The 22,260-nt window shown below is 42.1% G+C and overlaps 1 protein-coding gene across 2 annotated transcripts in view; it reads left to right on the top strand.

Annotated features, from left to right (window-relative positions):
* The window catches only part of cwc27 (CWC27 spliceosome associated cyclophilin), a 62,454-nt gene extending 57,572 nt beyond the window's left edge, over nt 1-4,882 (top strand). Inside the window, exons 14-15 of one of the 2 annotated variants that reach the window (XM_015943097.3) lie at nt 4,488-4,646; nt 4,738-4,882. In XM_015943097.3, the coding sequence (XP_015798583.1) occupies nt 4,488-4,646; nt 4,738-4,750 (172 nt within the window). In that variant the 3' untranslated portion in view covers nt 4,751-4,882. Of the gene's footprint in view, nt 1-4,487 lie in introns of both variants that reach the window. The other variant, XM_015943098.3, reaches the window with a different exon arrangement.
* Nucleotides 4,883-22,260: the final 17,378 nt, after the last annotated feature.

Below are 22,260 nucleotides of genomic sequence, written 5' to 3'. Positions count from 1 at the left end.
GTTAGTCAACATCAGCGCTAAACTGTGCTAATTAATGCATGTTTGTAATTAACGTGTCTGCAAATCTGTAAAGCCGTTCTCCATTTCAAGGGGAGTTATTCTCTCCAACAGAAGGCACAGCCATCAAGTTTCCTGAAATGCCTCATTTGTAGTCAAGGATTGCCCTTATTTACTCAGTGACATCACTGTGAAACTCATTTACATGATGCCTGCCTAGAGACTAGTTTGGCATGGCCCAAAAAACAGAATAAGTAATTTTCTTGGACTCCAACTTTCTGGATGAAACTAATAACCAATCAAAGCAGACAAATCCAAGAAGTGGTGCCATTGGTGTGTGACAGCCTCGCATCTGCCAGTGTACAGGGCAGCTGAGGCTACAATGTAGTTTATTACCATCAGCATGTGAATGTTGGGCAACCTTATCTATTATTCACGTGCTCTCATGTTCACACTCTTCAACAAAGAAACAAAGAAAGAAAACAATCTTTTCTATAGCACTTCTCACGATAAAAATCACGAGGTGCTTCACAAAAACAAAAAAATTCAAATATAAAAAAGACTTCAAAAAATGATTTAAAATGTGTTTAAAACGAGACAAAACTGTGATTAAAAATATAAGGAAATGGAGAGGGAAAATGAATAGGAAAGAAGGAAATCAGTGGATCCCGAAAAAGGCGGAATAAGAACAGAAGAAGGAGAGGGTGGTGTCGAAGGCCACACCAAAGCCTGAACAGGTGAGTTTTCAGCTAAAGACCACTGAGCCCACTGATCTCAGGCTCAGGGGGAGATAGGTCCAAAATCTGGGGGCCACAGCAGCAAATGATCTGTCACCTTTGGTCTTTAGTCTGGTGGATCTCACTCTCCGTCTTTCCCTCACTCGTGAACAAGACCCCAAGATTCTTAAACTCCTCCACTTGGGGCAGGACCCCATCCCTGACCTGGAGAAGGCGTTCTACCCTTTTTATTTTATTCTATACATTTTATCCAAGGAAAATGTTGTTTCCGTTTACAGGAAAGAAAAACTTTTCTCTCACTTTGTTCCCTTGTGAAATCCCTAAAATTTTGTTCCAGAAATGAACCAAACTATGAGATTAAAACTGGGGGCAGCATTGGCTCAGGAGGCAGAGCGGGTTGTCCAGTAATTGGATGGTTGCAGGTTCAATCCCGGCTCCCGGCAGATAATTCTGCCTGCTGGTGGTGGTCTGGAGGGACTGGTGGCGCCTGTACTCAGAGGCCTTGCCTTGTCAGTGCGCCCCAGGGCAGCTGTGGCTATGTTGTAGCTCGTCACCATCAACCTGTGAATGTGTGTGTGAATGGATGAATGATACACTGTAGTGTAAAGTGCTTTGGAGTCCTCTGCCTCTGACAGGTGCTTTACAAGTGCGGGTCATTTATCATTTAACTAAGGTACATACTGAACTGAGATTTTAGGCAGACTACACCACCACAGGCTTCTAATAAGTCCGTATCTAACTCACAGTGCAGATCTTATTCGGTAATGGCAGCAGGCTTGCATACAGTCTGGGCAAGACTGTTGGACAATGGCTGGGGTAAAGAAAGGTAGCAAAAAAGCCATTTCTCCATCACGACCCTCACGATTCATGTTGTTTTGGAAGCTGTGCTGTCTTCTGCCAGCACTAGGACCTCCTCGATAGTGTTTACTTCCTGGTGCTTGAAGCTCTCCGCAAGAGAAGATCCAGCAAGAGAACCGCGTAGTTGTCGGCTCACCTCTGAGCTCCATGGTGACGGCAAGAATGCTCCGGCCGGTGACGTCACCAGTGGTCCTCCACGTTCACTCCAGCACAACTGTTTTCCGTTTGACTGATTAGTAGATTAGTAGTTTGGCATTGCTGAGGTCCTTCATCTATGTTTGTTTGTGAGCTTTTAGCATTTAGTTCTGGTTAAGCTAAGTTGTGTTTTTTAAAAGTTGAAAGTGTTAGGTTCTCTTTAGACCTTCAGTGTAGTTTGTACTTTTTAGAAAAAAGTTTAGTTTTTTGTCGGTTTTATTGTGTAACAACCTCAGCTTGTTACATCGCTTGATTTAAAAATCCTTTTGTTTATCTTAAGTGGCGGAGGTCGTTTTTGTGTTTTGTTGGAAATCCAGGGATATTTACCTCCCTTTTGACCGCATTTTTGTTTATCTCTTGACATCAAAGGTAGTGTTCGTTTTTTGTGTTAGTTGTCCTCGGTCTTTGGATGGGATGTATTTTGTTAACCCAACTCAACAACAAACCCGATTATTTTAAGTTCAGTACCTGTGTTTCCTCCCCTTGTTCAAGTGAAGCCGTAGCATCTGGGGAAGAATAGTAGCACTCCACAAGAAAACCATCAGGGACAGACTGATATTCTGCTTAAGGGTTAAGTTTGCTGATGTAGCAGATTATTCTATCATAAGTGACCCCCCCCCCCCCCACACACACACACACACACACACCTGACATGCAAGTTGTTGCCCTTTGGGAGGAAGCCGGAGTATCAGAAAATGCATGCAGAGGACATGCTGACTGCATGCAGAAAGGCTGCAGCCGGAATGTGAACCTGCAACCTTCTCCCTTTGAGAAAAACGGTGCTACCAACTGCCCCACTGTGCCACACACAGCCAACATCCCATTGTGTAAACTAAAAAGGGGATGCTGCTGCATTGCTGAAGACTGCTGATAACAGTCCTCTGAAGAAGTCCTGTCAGGGTTATCTGTGAAATTCCTGTCTTTGATGTCTCTGAGGAATGTCCTGATTCTTGAATCTGTCTTAGCGGAAAAGAGAAGCTGACATCTAGGTCTTGTGATTGTGACATCATCACCGATGCGCCCGCCCCGTTAATCACCTGATCGGTCATATTACACAACAATGGTAAATCGTTGCTGTGTTGTGGGGTGACACGCGTCATCGCCAGGGGAATAAAGACGGAAAACTAGCTAACTTTTCACCCTTTTCCTGACTGGAGGCACAGCCACGAGTCTAGCATAAAAAAGTTGGCTTGCTTGGATCGCAGCTGTAAGGCGATCAAACGTCACCTTGTGGAATATTTTGATTCTTTTAAGTTACAGATGTTGTACGTTTTTTTATACATAATTTCTTTCCTTCAACCACGACATGCACACGCAACACACACACACACACATACGGGTAAGCTAAAGTGGGCGCACTGACACACAACACAACTTCTCCTGCTACACTTGTTCTGTGAGAGGACAATTTTGATTGTTTTACTACAAAAACCAGCAAATGAAATGTTTACCTCTCATCAGGACATTTACATCCGCTCACAGCATGAACAGGAAAGCCTAAAATGTCCGTTATGCACAACTCTGGAGGCAACAAGTTGTCGTCAGTGCTCCAGTCTTGGGTCTTTCATATGGATCAAAACCATTTATAATGCAGATTTTGTCCACACCAGTCCCCGATGTTTTTATTTACCCTATCCCTGTATATTCCGCATCCTTTTTGGGATTTTAACACTTTCTTTCACCCAAATCTGCTTCTTCTCTGCAACGTACTGTTTGTTTACACGGTTTGTTTACACTCATCATGCCACCAACATGTCTGAGCACATCCCAGAATGCTATGCGTAATCACGTGTGATCACCAGCCCTATTAGGGGTAGAACGAAATATCAGTGGGACAATATATCAGGCCATTATTTTTTATGCATCGGCCGATAGACAATGTGTAGTTTGTACCATTAATTTCTGCAAATATCAATCAAATCAAAGATACTTTATTAATCCCAGAGGGAAACTAGAGTTTCAGTACACACAATTCAGAGATCAGACATACATGGGCAAGACACATGACAAGAATTGTTGACTGTGGTCATTCGCAACCCTGAGTGATTTAGGTATGTACTGCCTCCTATCGCCAGGGAAAATTCACACCATTACTTTGAGATGTTGCTTTTGTGAGAACTATACCATTTACCACGTGTGTATTGTTTCTACCTTGTCAATGTGTTTGAAACCTAACGTGTCTGAACACTACTGATTTAACTCTGATTAATCTAATACGGTGATGTTATTCCCACCACGTCACAGCAGTTCACAACCCATTAACCTTAGATACCCTTGATAAGCCCAGTAGCCCCAGCAGAGAAGACCTGCCACATTTTAAAGAGGATGACAACAATCTGCCCTGAAGCTGGAGGCTTTCAGACACGTTTGGGGATTTTTGGGTGACGTCATGACTCTTTTAATGACGTTTGCTAAATGTTTTCATGGTTTCTGTGACACTTTTCCCCCTAATTTCTTTTACAGTCTACTCCCAGTTGTGTGGTTTGTGTATGTGCGCTTGTTCTAAAGAATATCAAGAAGATTGAGATGCTTTCCTCTTTAAAAAAAGAGGGGTTTCCTCTATTTTTTGACAGTTATATTTGTTTCCACTTACTTCAAAGAGATCAAACATGTCTCTGAGAAAAAGTTCTTTGTAGATCTGATTTAGTGGATCCTTTGCAGCAGCTCTTTGAACTCTTTACTGCTCTCTATCTGATTTAGGATGGCCCATGTTCTGCAGTTTGATGAGCAAAGCAGAAAAGTCAAGGATGCCAACATGCAGGATGAAGACACGTTTGAGATCTACGATCCGCGCAACCCCGTCAACAAACGAAGGAGAGAGGAGAGCAAGAAGATCATGAAGGAGAAGAAGGCCAAAAGGTGAAGATCTGAGGTTAAAGTTCAGCTTCTGTCTACCCTGTGGGACTAAAAACTGATTATGCAGCATCCTGACTCTCTGCTTTCCCATCAGAGTCCGTTGTTGAGCAGTTTCCTGACATCTGAGCTTATCTGTGATGGAAGAGCTGTGATAGATAACTGTTACTCGTCATGCTTAATGTTGTAAAGCTTCAGGACTACATGTCATTTCAGGGTTTTGTTTGGGTTGTTTTATTGTGGGGGGGGGGGGGGGGGTATGTTGGTACTGTGTAGACTTTTCTACAAAAGAACCCATGTCCAATATTAACTGCATAACTGTCTAATAAAGTTAATATTTCTAAATTTGAAATCACTGTTTTCAGAATTGTTTTTATCAGAAATAATGAGCTTCTAAACTCAAACACGGTCACAGAGCTCTTACTCATCCTGTCAGCCATGTCCGCCTGATAGCAGAACCCGCTTTAAGCGATAGCGCCAAACACCAGGCACTGTTTTCTTGGTCCAAACGTCTTTTGTTGTCCATGACTTCGAATTGGGTTTCTCTTTTTGGGACTCCGGTAGTTTGTCCTAGAGTTGAAGTGGTAGCAGCCGGCTGTTTCTCCTTCTCTGATGTTATTCAGCCGAGAACCTCTCACACCGGTGGTGTTCTGTTGCCAAATACGCAAGTGCTTAATGAATGGAGAACCCAGGGAAATGCAGAAGTGCAGCGGTTCAGTGAGACAGACAACCGATTGCTCCAATCGTTGGTTTCGGACCGAGTCGTGTTGTTGGCTGAGGTTTTTAGACAAATGTGAGAGAACCACTTAATTAATTGTTTATTTTAATCTCTACAATATATTTGTAGCTATACTGTGTTGAAATGTTGTTGAGGCATGAAAAAATGGTTTTAAGCTAGCAGATTTGCTATTGTAGCTTTAAAGTCTCCATAAAATTATAATTCAGAACCTTAACAAAGCTGCTTCCAGTAAAATGATGTAGAAAATGGAGAGCCAGATTCATGTCTGTGTCAGGTCACTACTGGAATCATCAGAGCCTGTAAAATGGATTTAGCTTCACTCTGCTAGATTTGAAGTCAAGACTTCGCCTCTGCCGTGTGTGACCAGAAGCTGCACTTCACCAGCATGCTGTTTTATTTAACTGCTCTTCTGGGATTGTGTTTAACTTTTCATAATGTTCAGGAAGGAGAGTTAATGTTACGCTATGTGTCCGAGGATCTGAAACAGGTGGCAGAGCAATCTCACCAATGGGGTTTCTTCTTGGGACAGCAGTAGCTCAGGAGGTAGAGCAGGTTATCCAATTAATCGGAAGGTTGCAGTTTCCGTCCCGGCTTCGACCAGAGAAGGCTGCTGTGGGTGGTCGGAGGGGCCGGTGGCGCCATTGTTCGACAGGCCTCGCATCTGTTAGTGCGACCCAGGGCAGGCGCTCGTCGTAGCTCATCATCACCAGTGTGTGAATGGGTGAATGACTGACTGTGTTGTGAAGCACCTTGGGAGGTTGTAGAACCCTAAGAAGGCGCTATAAAAAAATCAGGCCTTTTACCAATTCTTGGTCCACATCAGGTTGAAATTTGTCACCAATGACTGACTTAAGCAAGTAAAAATGAGAAATAATAGGTTTGTAATTTTCAGGTTAGTCTGACAAAATCCCTGTGAAGACTTTTCCCTCTTCTGTCGTCATTAACACAGAAATGATCAACATTTAATGCAAACTGAATAACATCCTGTCTTTGGGTTCAAATACATCCTGACGTTTTTCTGGGGATAGCGTCTTTTTAAGTGGTGTTTAAATGTGATCTTCTACTACATCTGAATAAAGCCTGAAGCTTGGCCATCTTCTTTTTCTGTGACCAGCATGTAAAAAGCCTCCATTCCCAAATGTCCTAATACACAAACAAGCGTGTCCTTTACTCCTCAAAGAATAAAATCCGTTTGATTGTCATATTTATTTGCACAGAAAAGAATTGCTCATTAAATGTATTTGTACAATGACATTGCCTGTCACTTAAACCTGTAATTTATGTCTGAAGAGAAAACCAAGGTGAAAGACAGGACAGTATAACTTGTCTCCAACACCAAGAGAATATTTAATGTTCCTCTGTGTCACTGTGCCCAGCTGAAAGTAGGAAATGCCATTCTCCTCTAGACTGGTCCCAGTTAAGCCAGGTGCTAAAACAAGCCTCTCCCAGAATAGATGGCTTATACGGCAAGATGAACACGCCCCTTCTGACACCATTGTGGAATCGATATTCCTGCCATGTGTGGTGTGTTAAGAAAGCCCTGGTCTGCTCAGAAGGATGTCAGAACTGTCTGCCATCAAGCCTTTAACAGGTTGTATTCTCTTGGTCCGATTTCAAGGACTAACTGCCTGTGGAATGTCGTCAGGGGTGGACTGGGACCAAAATTCAGCCCTGGCCTTTTTACGAATCGTCGGCCCTCCCTATTGGGAGAGCAGCGGGGGTGGGGGGTGTTGCCGCCCGGGGACTCGTCTCTAGGCCGAATGTGAGATCTAATATGGACTGGGACTGTTAAATTATAAGCAGGGCCAGACCGCTGCGACCGGGAGCCCTGGCCTTCCAGATCAGCTCATTCTCCACGGGCGGAGATCAGTGGGGCATTAGCTACATGCTAACGCGGTAAAAAAAAACTCCTACGTCATTGCTCTACCGCGTTTTTCTCACTGAAAACGTCTGGAAAAACTGTTAGCTTCGGGTTACCATGTAGCTAATGTTCTTAAGATCACCAATTGTGGAGTAGTGTCGGCCCAAGCTGGGCAAGCAGCCCACTTGGCTAAGCGACCCACCGGGACAGTGCCAGAATGCCAGATAGGCCAGTCTGCCCCTGCGTGTAGCCAATCAGTAGGCGAAGTGACGGAAGCGCATTGCACACTTTTTCTCTGTCATGTTCGTTTGCTCCAAAGTCACGATTGATCTCTAGAGGTTTTGCGGGATTCCTCATCTGACCACAGAATGTTCGTAAGTGAAGTTGGTTTGTGTGTGGTGTGTAGTTTTTGATGTGTGGCCATTTACCACACACTCTAGGACCAAAACCGTTACATCCAAAAATTCCTGGTCCTTTGATCTCATCACACTAATAGGGGTTTTTCAACACTCCTACTCAGTGCAACTTGTATCGATTTGGCTAAGGGCGGCCTGTCTATCAGTAACGGGTCATTTTTTCAATTCAGTTTATTTATATAGCACCAAATCACAAGAGTCGTCCAAAGGCACTTCACAAAGTCAACATCCCAACAGAATTTACTCATCAGTGCAATGACTTGTGTTCATTGTGCCAATTAGTTAAAAGTTGTCTATGTAAGGAAGCCGATTGCAACAAGTCACTGACTTGTTGTGTTGCCTGGTTCTACTGCTGGACTAATAGTGACAACTTTGATGAATCAAAGACAGGATTTTTCAAACAGCCACAAAAGAGTTTCATGAATATAAAGTGTGGTTGGTTGTCTTCAGACGTCCAACGACAGAGCAATGAATTTCTTTTGTCTCTGCTGTCAGCACCTTCAATCCAAGCAACGATTTCAGATTTTTCTATGCCTGTCGTGAAACAGCAGTTAGATACTCATGAGCACATCTAGCATCTTACTGCTGCTAAAATACGTTCTTCTTTCCATACTGGCTACCATATTGGCATACTGAGCCGCTAGCTTAACCTTCAGAAATGAGCACATTCTGTTCAGTGAGAAGTTCACAAAGTACCTCAGATTAGTTTACAATAGCTTTACGATTAAATGTACTTTGTTTGTGATAGGAAATTACAGCATACAATAAGCATTTCAGAGTGTTTTGAGCCAAATAACTGGATAAAATGTGAAACTACCCTTTAACAAAAGCCGAATAAGTGCTACTTCTCCTTTTATATGCGTTATTTGGATAAATGTTTTTGTGTCATTGCTGAACTTTCACAGCCACTTTATGATATTTATCTTTACTTACAGGCCAAGTCGCACCAATTTTTTTCTTTTATTTTGTCTGAGAACAAAATTCATCCAGAAGTTCTTCTTGTGTTACACTAGACCAAAATTTGCACATTTTTAACACAAAAGGATGACAGAGTAAATAAATATGAGCTGCTTCTCATCTTATTTGTTTGTCGTCAGCAACAACGACACATTCATCGTGTAACGGACCAGAACAGGATTTAATGTAGTCACGGAAATCTAGATTGCACCCTTAGAAGTACAAATGCATTGAAACCAAAGTTATACAAAGATGGGAAAGAAAAGCCATGAAAATGATTTGACCTCAGTCGGGAGGATTACATTGTTTAGTCTGACTTTAAGAAAACTTTCAAGTTTTCAAATTATAATTTCAGGAGGTAATTAAATATGAAGTCAGAAGTTTAGTAAGAGCCACAAATGCATGGCTTTTGATATTATGGTTTGGCTTTAAAACAAATAGAGTTGTCAGTTGGCCAATCTTTTTAAGAGTTATTTTCGCCTGCATTGTTTTGTTAAAGAGCAAGTCACCCCCTACCAGATTCTTACGCAACTCCCACTTCCTGTTTGAAAAATGCAACAAATGCTGTTGCCTAGCAGACCGAGAGGGTGGAGCCGCTAACAAATACACACACACAGGATCACAACGACATTGTGACATCATATGGTACCAGCTAATGTTCTAGGGTACCTCTTAGCCAATAGCAATGGCAGATTTAAATTCAAGTTCAGTGCAGAGTTTTTACCTGACAACGGCACAACACTGACAGTTTTAGGCAGAAAATTTTAATTTTAACTAAAATTCACTGAAGTGCAAAACTACTGACTACACGTGTCTGCAGCACGACTAGACACACATTTATATAGTTTATCAGTTAAAAAAAAAGCTGATTTGGGGGTGACTTGCTCTTTAAATAAAGTTGTTACAGGTTGAATTTGATGATTATTTTCCAGCCAGACCATCTCCTGGCTAAGATGCATCCATTCATTTTCTTCCACGTAACCAAGGTGAGGTAACATGTCTAGCAAAGAAAGACCGTGACAGTCCTCTCTCCAGCGACACTCTTCAGCTCCTCCTGGGCACTCCCAATGCATTCCAAAACCAGAGAGTATAACCTCTTTTAGAAAACAATGCCGCCAATTTGCTGCAATGCTGAGCCAGCATCAGGGAGTCTTAGGTTGTTTGTAAGTGGTCAGACTGTAGCGGTAATGTAGCGCAATCATGTCCGCTTTACAAAAGGTTACACGATGGCGGTATAAAGGAGATATGGGGGTGGACTTCTTTTTATCTTGGACATGACTTGCTTTTTATTGCGATTGAAGCTGTACTCATTACGTTTTTTTTGACTAGCCGCTCCTAAAGGTGTCTGTCGCTGCTTCAATACAATCCATTATAGTCTATGGAGTATTTTAAACCAGCCGCGACGCTGCAATTTTTAGTCATGTCCTAGAAGCAGCACACCACTAAAAATTACCCTGGCCTGCCAGACTTGTCCTCTGTTTATTCTACACAGAGGACAAGTCCAGATATTCCATGAGGGGCAGGGCTAGCCTAATCAAAAATAACCAGTCAGAAAAAAGGCGGAAATGATGACTGTATCGTGCGACGCTGTAGATTTTTAGCTGTGGTCAAAGATGATGTCTGGCGATGGCGCAAGCATCTTTCTTTAGAAGAAAGGCTTTTAGCGCTTCTTGTTGTGGTTTTAAAGAAATGTCCAAGTCATTTAGAAAAGAGGAAAGAGCTGCAGTGAACTCCGCTTCAGACGCCATCTTTGTTGTTTATGAGAAACTGAGCGTCGCGGTGTGTGACGTACGCTGTTCAGCGCTCCTTGGCTCGGTTAGAATTGGGGTTATTTGAATGGGAACGTTACCAGGTCCTTTACTTCCCACAAGGAAGCATTGGCATGGCTGGCCAGGCTAGCTAAAGATAGGCCCAGCTTCTATTTCCTTCTCAATGGCCTAGTGGTAGAGTGTCCGCCCTGGGACTGTGAGATCGGGGTTCAAATCCGGTTGGGTCATACCAAAGACTTTAACAATGGGACCCAACGCCTCCCTGCTTGACACTTGGCTTTAAGGGGTTGGATTGGGGGGGTTAAACTAGGGGTGGGCAATATAAACGATATAAGGTAGAAACGATATAAAACTGGGTAATGATAAGTTTTTGGCTCTACCGCGATATCGTGATAACACATGATATCACTAAGCTGTGCACCTGCACCGACATTGGAACTACAGAATGGCAGTGACTGCAAGCATGTAGCAGGAGGAGGAGCATTCTACACTTTTTGGATGTCTTTATTCTGCTGCAATATAGTTTCCATATGAGGATTTTTTTAAAGCATGTCATTTTGACATATATAAACAAAGGAAAAAATATATTGCGGTACATATCGTAATCGCACATGCTTCAGATTATATTGCAACATAGATTTGAGGCCATATCACCCAGCCCTAGGTTAAACCACCAAATAGTTCCTGAGCACAGCCACAGCTGCAGCTCACCACTCCCCACGGGGGTGGGTCAGATGAGGAGATGAATTTCACCAGTGATGATGATTATGGGACTTTAACTGTATTTTTGCTGCAAGCCGTTTCTGGGACACATCAAGTTCCGTAGTTAACATAGGGCTAGACAGGAAATCACACACAGTTTCAATGTAAAATCCTCAGTAATTTTATAGATCAAAGTACTGCAACAATCATGTATGTGTAGCTTACGCGTGACCCAATGGCTTTTTAACTCCCAGCGTCGTTCCAGAAGTGCAGCAGTGTGTTTTTCATGGCTTTAGTCCTGGCAGCAGAGAGGAACAACATTATATGTGACATAAAACATCAATATCAAACGTGATTCCTTCTTTTTTGCGTAAACAAACTGACCTTTAAAGTCTTGAGGGATCTTGTGATCTCACGAGTCCAGCAAAGAGCACAGCGAGGAAGCCGTTTCGCGGCCATGACTCTCCCAGTGTGTACTGGACCGCATTGAAGCTCGCGAGCAAAACGTTCCACGCCGCTTGACACTTCCAGTGTGAAACGGGTCAGCCCCCAGCCTTGTCTCTGAACTGAGAATAAAATAAAAAACTTAAATAAAAATGAGTTATATCACATTATGTTCTAAAGCTAAAAACTAGTGTCAAGTAAAAACTTATTGGTGAATTAATTATGATCAGGTGTGTAATAATTAAATAGATTGCTGCGTAGACAGAAATCATGATTTCTCCAGGGATTCCCAAAGTGTGGTGCAAAGTTTGGTCTAGGCATGCTCCATTGGAAGCTCCGCAGCTCCTACCAGGACTCTGGCTAGCCAATCACAGCTCTCTAGAGGGGTTTCAAACACATAAAGAGCTGTGATTGGTCCATAATGGTGGGCCAGTCATAGTGCTCTATCTGCTTAGTGAACAAATCACAGAGCTTTATCCGCTTTGTGGGCCAATCAGGGCACTCTATATGCCTGGTGGGTGCGATGATGCAACAGAGTGAAACAAGAGTATGTCACATTCATTGTCCAGTGGAATGCGGAGATCATTTGAAAGACAATGGTAGAACCCGCCCCACAACCGAGACCCGTCAATGGAGCATGGCCAGACTAAATAATACATTTATTTAGTCTGGCTTGCCAGGCTAGCATTCTGGTGCATTTAGACTGCAATTTTGGCCACTGTTTTTTTCTTTTGTTGTCCTTCTGAAAATTAATGTAGTTCCAGCTGTTGTGAGTGAATTTTTTTTTTCATTCTGTCAGAAGCAAACAGATTTTTCCGATTGTTGGTCAGCATTGTTGGCTGATGTAGTTTAAAATATTCTGATGAGAGTCAGATCAATTCAGACTGAATATTCACAGCTTTAGTCCTGTATTAAGTCTGTTTACACATCTCTACCCATATGAATAAGATAATATATCCTACATTCATACTATTAAATAAAAGTAAAACAGTACTGACACATAAACAGCTTTTTTATAATTAAAACGTCCACGTTGGCCGGTAATCACCTGGATCTGGCGAATGGGGAGCCTAAGTCTCCTCCCCTTCTGGCTGGCTCATGGGTCCCTGATCAAAAAACAAAACAAAACAGAATGTTAGTGAACTGGGCTATAAAAGTTATTTTCTTGTCTTTCTGGGCTTTGCCTTACGCCCTGAGTCACATCTGTCAGACTTTTCTGATCCTAGAGTTTCACCGTCTATCAGATTTTCTATCAGAAGCTGCTGCAGGAGATAGCGGTAGGAGACTATGTTCATGTTCAGCCTGCATGAAACACTCAGTGACACGTTAGAATCAGAAATAATCATTAAATGTATTTTTTTCTGTGAAGTTGACCTATATATTGACCTACAACAGATTTGTTAGATTTCCAAAATGTGTCCCCCCCAATATTAAACTCGTTCCTACGCCCTTGCTCCAACCGTTATGTAATACTTCAGTAAATGAAAGACAAGCACAAGGACTTTGAAAGACTTCTGTTTTCCATAGAGAACAACTGATGAATGATTCCCTTTCCATTAGGTGAATTGCTTGCGAGCAGATCATTTTGTTTTTACAGCCTTTTTTTAATCTAATGAGAAAGTAGACAGAGACATTATTAAAAAGGATGACTCAATACACTTTTTTTGCAGAACACAATTAGAGTAGCAGGTCAAACATAATAGATCTCAAAGGAAATTCACTTTACAGCAGCTGCCAAATCCTCTACTCGTTGGAGTTTTATACAAAGACTGACCTTTTAATTTTACCGAACGAAGGACACCTGAATTGTGAAATGGAGCACTGTAATACAGCATGTAACTGAAGAGTTATTACTCCAGCCCTTGCAGCTGTGCTCTTGGTACCAGAGCCCGGTTATCATCTGTCCTCTTCAGCTTGTTGGTATGAGTTGTTGTGATTGAGCTGAACAGAATAAATCACAACATTATTAAATCTTTATGTGTTTCATTGTGTTCTTGAAAGAGGATTTCTTTAATATGCTGCACATAGATTCTGCTTTTCAACAGTACCATTTACCTAAGTGAGGACCAAAAAATTATTCAGGCTGAACTACAACAAAGAAAAGTCTTTAGTCTAAAGGCCTAAGTGATTGTCTATTGATCCTTTATACATATAATCCACTTACCTCATTTACGTTCTGCTGATAGAGGCATAATAGCAGCAAAAAAGTATCTCTTTAAGGTGACCCCGGTATCTGCTTAATCACAATGTATGCAAATTCCTTGGAATTAAGGTTTCAGTGTGCTCAGAACTCACTCATATTTACAGTGAAGGTCATTGGGATGGATGGGCATGACTGTGTTTATGTAAGCTTATGAGAAAATTCAATCAAGCAGTGATGGTCATCTCTGGGTTGGGAACGAGCCACTGCTTCAGGTGAAGGAGTTTAAGCATCCCAGAGTCTTGTCCTGGAGGGAAGGTCGAATGGAACAGGAGACTGATGGGTATTAATCAGTCTCAGTGAGGAGAGGGAGCGGAGTCAAAAGACAGAGCTGTCAGTTCACCAATCATTCTGTGCTCCAACCCAGACTTACAGTCATGAACTATGAGGAACGGCCCAACTGGACATACAAGGGTGAGGAGTTCTGCCAGAAATAATTCATTCATTCAAAAAAAAATTTAAACAAGTAAGTTCAAGTGGTTTGTACATTTGGTAAGGATGTTTTCTGGAGGCTGTCCCTGAGAAGCGTTTCAGACACGTTACACTGTTAAGAGCCCTGAGGACTGTCAAAATGGGTTGACATCCTCCCTACCCACGAAACGGAGAAATTGACCAGTCAAAGACAGTTGAAGATGCAATCTTGATTAATTGAATGATTCTATGTAATGTCTGAATCAGTAACGATATAAGTAACACTTATAATCCAGTAACAGCACAGGGTAATGCCCATCAGGAATAGTGGTTTGAGTTTTTCAGATAGAAAGCAGGTACACAAGACTTCTGCATTTGACTGGGATAGCTTTGGAAGGATTGAACTTTTGGCGCCCAACGTGGGGCCATGTAGTTAGATTAGTACCATATTTTCCGGACTAGAAGACGCAACATTTTTCCCACGCTTTGAACCATGTGGCTTATAATGAGGTGCGGCTTTATTGAAGATTTTCCTTCACCTGCAGGGGGCGCTTTAGCAGAAAGTGAAACAGGTGGAAGTCAAAAGTGGAAATCGAAGAAAGTGCTCATTTTAATTTAGCACATGCAAGCAGCTGGCACAACGAAGATTTTTTTCAAATCCATACCCCCTCATCATGGTAACTACACGTATGAGTTCATATGTTGCCACATTTAAGTTGAAGGCCATCGATCTGGCAGTAAGGGAGGGAAACAGTGCTGCCGCACGTAAGCTTGGCATGAATGAATCTATGGTTTGGCGCTGGAGACGGCAGCGGGAAGAACTCATTCAAGCCAGCTCCACCTGGGACAATGACAGCAACACGGACAGCAACACTGACATCGCAACAGAAAATGTATGTGACGAAGCTCTTCTGAGGCTGTTCAGCTCCGACACTGAAGAAGAGGACTTCAGTGGTTTCAGTGCGCAGGAGGACGATGAATAAACTAATCAATAACTTTTCTGTTTAGTTTGATACTGATCAGTTCAGTTACGTTCAGTTAAACTACGTTTTCAATTCAGTAGACATCTGCGGCTTTTAGCCCGGTGCGGCTTATATAAGTACAGTTCCATGTTTTCTAAAAAACTTTGTAGGTGCGGCTTATATTGAGGTGCGCTCTATAGTCCGGAAACTACGGTAAGTTTTGGAATGGAGCTGGTCTGGGGGAAGTCTGAGGTTACAAATTGGATCCCCATCACCATAATCCTAGCCGCTTAGAAGAGAAACTGTCCAAAAAGACTTTTGGGGATCGTGAAGGAGCTGTTTGGATCCAAAGAAGCCCAGGGGGATTGTTTGCACTAGCTGGGAGAAGATATTAAAGTAACAAAGAGAGCAGCAGAAGAGGGTTTTATCCAAGCACTAAGAACGTAAATGGTAAATGGCTTGTTTTGGTCTAGCCCATTGCCGGGCTCTACTGGGAACTCCTCAGATTCTATCCACATGAGCTGGAGGACGTTGCTAGGGAGAGAGAAGACTGGAGACCTCAGCTGTGTTACTTGCAACATTTCAAATAAGTGAAAAACGATGGATGGATGAATTAATCTGAGATGAACTAAGAAAAAGTTACATCATAGTTTTGGAGTTTCTGTTTAAGAATGACAATTGAGTGAAAAGTGAACAAATCAAGGTTTCGTCTGCAATAATGAGGGGGTTGTGGTGGTCAGAGTACAGCTGCTGCCCTTCCTCATCAAAAGGAGTTCTTCAAGATGGCCTCCCTAGCACATCCCATTGAGAGGAGACCACAGGGAAACCTAAGAACATTCTGGAGGGATTATGCATCCTCTCTAGCCTGGGAACACCTTGGAATCCCCAGGACTAACTTGAAAGTGTCACTGGGATAGGGAATGTCTGGGTTTACCTCATGGACTTTCTACCTAATTGACCTGTCCATGGAAAGCAGAAAACAAAGGATGATGGAATGGATGAGTACAAATTTTAACTGGTATTTCTTTTCTCACCAGCCTTATACTTACTTGTTCCATGTTGATTAGAAACAAACATGTCTGATATACAGATGCTTCATCAAACTAGACCCAATGGGAGTTGGAGAATTTCTTGAGTTCATTGAGTTTTAAATTTGTACAGTGAACTTTTGACGTCTGCCTCTTGTGCTGTTGTTGTATGTCTGCTGCTGGGACAAAGCATTGCACCTCAGGGGGTCAAAAAAGTGTCTAAGCAGAATAACTGGAGCCCTTCTGAATAAAGGGATCCATGACATTAATGCATTTAAATTGAATGAGTAATTTCTAAACACTAAATTATGAATTATTCAAATAATTGGATAATTAAAAAATTAATCATCATGAAGCCATTTTAAAAACCACCCCACATCCTTTCAAAACAACTGTTTCCCTAGCTGTGAGAAGCACCCATTCAGCAAAAACATCACAAGTGATTACAAAAATGATGCACATCTTTTCTTGTTGTATCTTTAAAAGTGTGAAAACAAAACATCTTCAAAGTATATGTGATGGGTAGGAAGCTGCGTTTCCTTTTTTCTGGCCTTTGATTATAAGCTTAACGATAAACTCTACATCTCAGCTGTGGGAAAAAGGAGGAAGGCTTAACAGCACCAGTCGATAGCAGGTACCGGAGCGGTGACCTTCCCATCCCAGACCAACATTCCTGCCTGTCAGACTCCCTGGGATTGTGCGTGCTCCATCTCCAGTCACACCATCTGGAGCTGTTTGTTCTGTAGTGTCAGGTTCAAATAAGAGAAGTGTTTGAAATGCTTCAATCACTCAGCACACACACAGCAGGTTCACTGAAACATTGATTAAAGATAATTCCTTTGGGAAACTAAACATGTTGGCCATGGGTGTGTTAATTGTCACACCTCAGTTGGAGGAGATACACACAGAGTACTGCAGAATTCAAATTTAGCTTGTTGGCTTTAACAGACTGTCACTTTCAAACTTAATACAGTTTAATATGATCAATCACATGTTTATTCATCCAGTAAATTTATTCAATTCAATTAAACTTTATTTATATAGCGCCAAATCACGACAAGAGTCGTCTCAAGGCACTTCACATAGTAAACATTCCAATACAGGTCAGTTCATTAAGCCAATCAGAAAAAAATGTCATATATATATAAGGAACCCAGCAGATTGCATCAAGTCACTGACTAGTGTCAGAGTCTTTACAGCAATCCTCACACTAAGCAAGCATTTAGCGACAGTGGAGAGGAAAACTCCCTTTTAACAGGAAGAAACCTCCAGAGGATCCTGGCTCAGGATAAGCAGCCATCCTCCATGACTCACTGGGGATGGAGAAGACAGAGCAGACACACACACACACACACACACACACACACACACACACACACAACAAGTAGTTTTTCTATGGTTACATTGTGATTTCTTAGTAAATACTCTATTTGGTGAGAGATAAACTTTATTGTATTTATCCTAGTGAATCTATAATTAAACAGGTAAACTAGTAGTAGCACATCCAACGTCAAAGAAAGTAAAATGTTATTATCAGGAGAGGGAGAATGTTTAAGTGGTTAGCAGCAGTGTGTTAGACGATGGCCCCCTCTGTGAGGCCACCACAGCTCAGCAGAACATCGTTGTAGCTTCTTCTGGGGAGAAAAACACTTAGAGAAAAATAAAGTTAACAGCTGAAATAGCAGGAAATAATACAGTTAAAGAGCAAATTGTAGAAGAAAGTAGTCGAGTGTGGAAAGTGGTCAGTGTATCCTCCTTATTCAATCAATCCATTCATAAGTTCAGATCAAACTTTATTGTCCATATACATGGATAATTGTCTTGCTGTACCGTATCCACCATATTTATCCATCCATCACCTCACCTGTTCATTCACCCAACCGGTTATCCAATCCATCCATCAATGAGTTCATCGATCTGACCGTTGCTGGACGTTACACATCCATCCCTCACTCGTGATTCGGCGCTATATAAATAAACTTGAATTGAATTGAATTGAATTGAACTCGTCCATTCACCCACCTGTTTATCTATCCATCTATGTATTTTTTCCTATTTTGTGTTGATTGGATTCAAGGTGACAGTCATTGTTAATCAATATTAACAAAAATAAAAAGGATCTATAAGCAAAACTAAATATTTTTTAATATTGTGTAAAAGTCTGCTACTTTTAGTAATCCATCTCAGACTGAGAGACCATCTAAAGCAGGGCTACTCAATTCAGGCTCTCGAGGGCCGGTATCCAGCACGTTTTATTGGTTTCTCTAGTCCAACTCACTTGATTCAGTGGTTGAATCACCTGAGCAGCAGCTCATCAGGCTCTGCAGAAGCCTGTTAATCACCTGCTGATTGAAATCAGGTGTGTTGAAGCAGGGTTGAAACCAAAACGTGCTGGAATCCGACCTTCGAGGCCTGGAATTGAATAGCCCTGATCTAAAGGCTGAGCAACCCTTTGCGGTTGTGTTGGATTCATAAGCTGGCTAGACTGTGACACTTTGAGTCTGGAATATTGAACCTTTTCACAATATTCTAATTTTCTGAGATTTTGAAATATCTGGCTTTGCATGGTATGAGACTGTCTCAGTTATTAGTTTCACATTTTAAGTTGAACTGCTGGCATAAACAAACATTTGCATCACGTTCTAATTTTTCCAGTTTCACCTGTGCAAACTAGGGGATTTTATAGATAGTGAGCCAAAATTCTATGTGTAGACAGCTTCTAGTGATTTACAAAATATTAACCTACTTTAATTCCAAGATCTGACCAAATATATTGCATCATCTTTTATCAACATTAGTTCAAAATGCTGGTATGAAAGATAGCTGAACAGAACTCTACTCTCCAACCCTCACCTATGGTCACGAGCTTTGGGTGGTGACAGAAAGAATGAGATTGCGGATACAAGCGACCGAAATTAGTTTTCTCAGCAGAGGGTCAGCTCTCCCTTAGAGATAGAGTGAGAAGCTCAGTCATCCGGGAGGGGCTTGGAGAAGATCCGCTACTCCTCCACATTGAGAGGAGCCAGTTGAGGTGGCTCGGGCATCTGGTCAGGATGCCTCCTGGATGTCTCCCTGGTGAGGTTTTCTGGGCACGTCCATCCAGGAGGAGACCTAAAGGAAGACCCAGGACATGCTGGCCAGGGAAGACCTTGGAATTCCCCAGGAGGAGCTGGCCCAAGTGGCTGAGGAGAGGAGGGGAACGTCTGGGCCTCCCTGCTTGGGCTGCTGCCCCTGCAACCTAACCTTGGATAAGCGGACGATAATGGGTGGATGCTGCCCATACCTGGTCTTATTGAGCATGTTGTCCAGCATGTTTTAGCTGTTTCTCTGCTCTCACCCACCTAAATTGGTGAAAAAATTTAACATTCAGAATGTCATTATGTTCTACAGAAGCCTGCTGTGTGTAAGATGGTGGTCCTGAAAGAGCAGGATCAAACACCGTGCTTTGTGTTCCTGCAACAGGGGAATGGTTTGCAGACAGACAACAGGAAAACCCCAATCCAAAAATCCCATGGAAGCCTTTTTTATTTATTTATAAAAAACTGCACTGAGTGACAGTAATTACAGTGCATTATGTGGGATCCACAACAAAAGGACTTTAATCAGGATCTTTTGTGTTTGTTGTAGCCACATTCGAAGAAGCCAATCAGCACGCAACTGATTTAACATTCATTTCCTGGCCGAATGGCGGGATTAACCAATCTTTCCATTTTAGGGCTTTGTTATTAATTGCTTTTTATTATCTTATTATTTTTAGTATGAATCTGTGTATGTATCATTTTATTTTAGTAATGGTCTGGATGAATGACGTATGTATGGAGGTACAGTTTCTAAAACCAAATAAAAAATCAGGACTCCTGGGCAATTTTGAGCCCCAACAGTTTCATATACTATATAAAGAATCAATGATCATTTCCAGTCCAACAGTTGTTCTAGAAACCCCTTGAGCACAGAATATCTATCAGAGGGCGACGGTGGCACAGGAGTTAAGTGCTCGCCCCGCAATCGGAAGGTTGCAGGTTCGAGCCCTGCTCAGTCTGTCGCTGTTGTTGTGTCCTTGGGGAAGACACTTAACTCACCTTGCCTGCTGGTGGTGGTTGGAGGGAATGGGTGAATGACTGATTGTGTTGTAAAGTGTCTTGGGGGGTTCCAGGACTCTAGAAGGCACTATATCAAATACAGGCCATTTACCAGAGTTGCTGCAATATGTTGACATAGATTTGCTCTTGACATTACATTGTTGGGGATCAACCCCCCCCCCCAATCTGTGTTGTTTTCTCTTTGATCCACGATAAAACAATAAAATACTGATTTCCCACATAAACTATTCTACATACTTAATCGTTATTGAAAAGCTGTTGTGTGTCACCAACATTTAAACATTAAACATGCCAATTTAACCATTTAACAGCAATTGTTTCATATCTAAAGACATCCCTCAAAAAGCTGCTTTAAACCATAAACAGTTTTTTTGCCCTCTGGTTGAAGCTAAAGTTGCCAAGTACTAATTGTATTTAGTTTTATTGTTATAAATGTAAATTATTGCATTAGTCAAAAATGTTTCAAAATTGAAAAAAATACCTGTTTTCTGATTATTATTTCCTGTGTCAGGCGTTAAAGGGTTAACTGTCTCTCTAGGTTGATAATATCGTTGCTCAAGGCTGCAGATTTCTCTCAGAGTCTGAATGGAAGTTACTTCTCTTTCTCATCTCAGCTCTGGTGAGCTTCAGGTGATTTACCTGCTGAATGCTGAGCTCTACAGCCTATCACTGCCAATGCCATTATTATGATGGACTCATTTCATTAGCAAACTTAAACTTTAAGTGAATAACGTGTTTCTTTGGAAAATAGCTCTTTATATCCTAAACCTTCTTTTTTTGCCTCCATCCTCATTTAAACTACTTTTGTGAGACTCTTATTTTGATCAATACAGTCAGACAGGATGTGGTGTGCAGTGCTTTTATTGTGACGACCAGATTTGTGTGGGTTGGTTGTTGGGGAGCTTGACTGCTGTAACGTGAAGTGACGGTGGTGTTGATAAAAGAGCCTCTCGAGCTCATGGCCGTCGGTCTCTCTTCATGTGCAGCTTCCTCTCAGGACCCTCGGGTCCACTCGCTTTTAGCCCCATGTGTCACCCACGCCGCGTTGCAAACAGGAGCCTTGCATACGACTGGAATGTTTTCCTTCAGTCACATTATTGGTGGGGACTAGTTGGACATCACTGGATATTGGTGGGGACATGTCACCTCCGCCCATGCCAAATATACACCCTTGGTGCAATATGCCCAACAACTTCAGTCTTCCTCATTGTGACAAAGGTTCTGATAGCTAAAGGATCTGGTTTGCTGTTTACACTTTGCCCTGCAGATCCCAAATATACATTCACTGAGTCGATATTTTCGTTCGTTACTTTATCCTTGTTTGCTAAACTCCAGTGAGCAATTACCAACATGCATGAAGTCAGATCATCTGACAAAACAGGATCCCTCTTCTGCTGCAGGTCAGAACAAATGCAATTACAGAAGCTGGACCAGCTATTCTGATCAGGCCTTCTACTTCTCTCTGTAACCAGACACTGTGGATTGGAGGCATTTCCCAGCCACGTGGACTAGATTCTGTTTATTTGGAATCAATTAGCAGGATGAGTGGGAACCCAACGGCTCCCTGAGAGAGGAGGGAGGGAGTTCAGACACTTGATGTGAGGATGAGAGGAAGGAAAGAACCATGAAAACACTCTCTGGCTTCAGGGCTAAAACAGTGCAGGTGTTTGACACGTCTCGGTTATAAGCTGGTGTTTGTTAAGGAGTCTCAGAATATGAGGCAGAAGTGCTGGGGTGGGGGGAGTTTGAACAAGAGGCTTCACAGATTTGGACACCTTAACCTGAGCCAGGATTTAAATGGATTTCTTCAGCTGGGGTAACGGGTATCCTGGTTGGATGCCATTAGTTGCTCCCATGCTGTGGGTTCTTTCCAAAAGTGGAATGAATGGACAGGAAAGGGTAATCACCTTCCTGGCACCAAACACTTCTTTTTTGAGCCTAAATGGTTGGAAAATGCAGGACTAGAAATGTGGTTATGAGGTCTTATTTAGATAAGATGCAGCAGATGAAAATGAGTCCACTGAAGCAGAG

This window comes from Nothobranchius furzeri, chromosome 6, assembly GCF_043380555.1.
Source record: "Nothobranchius furzeri strain GRZ-AD chromosome 6, NfurGRZ-RIMD1, whole genome shotgun sequence".
Lineage (NCBI taxonomy): Eukaryota > Metazoa > Chordata > Actinopteri > Cyprinodontiformes > Nothobranchiidae > Nothobranchius > Nothobranchius furzeri.
Note: the sequence above shows the minus strand (reverse complement) of the source record. Positions and strands in the feature narration are given on the sequence as shown.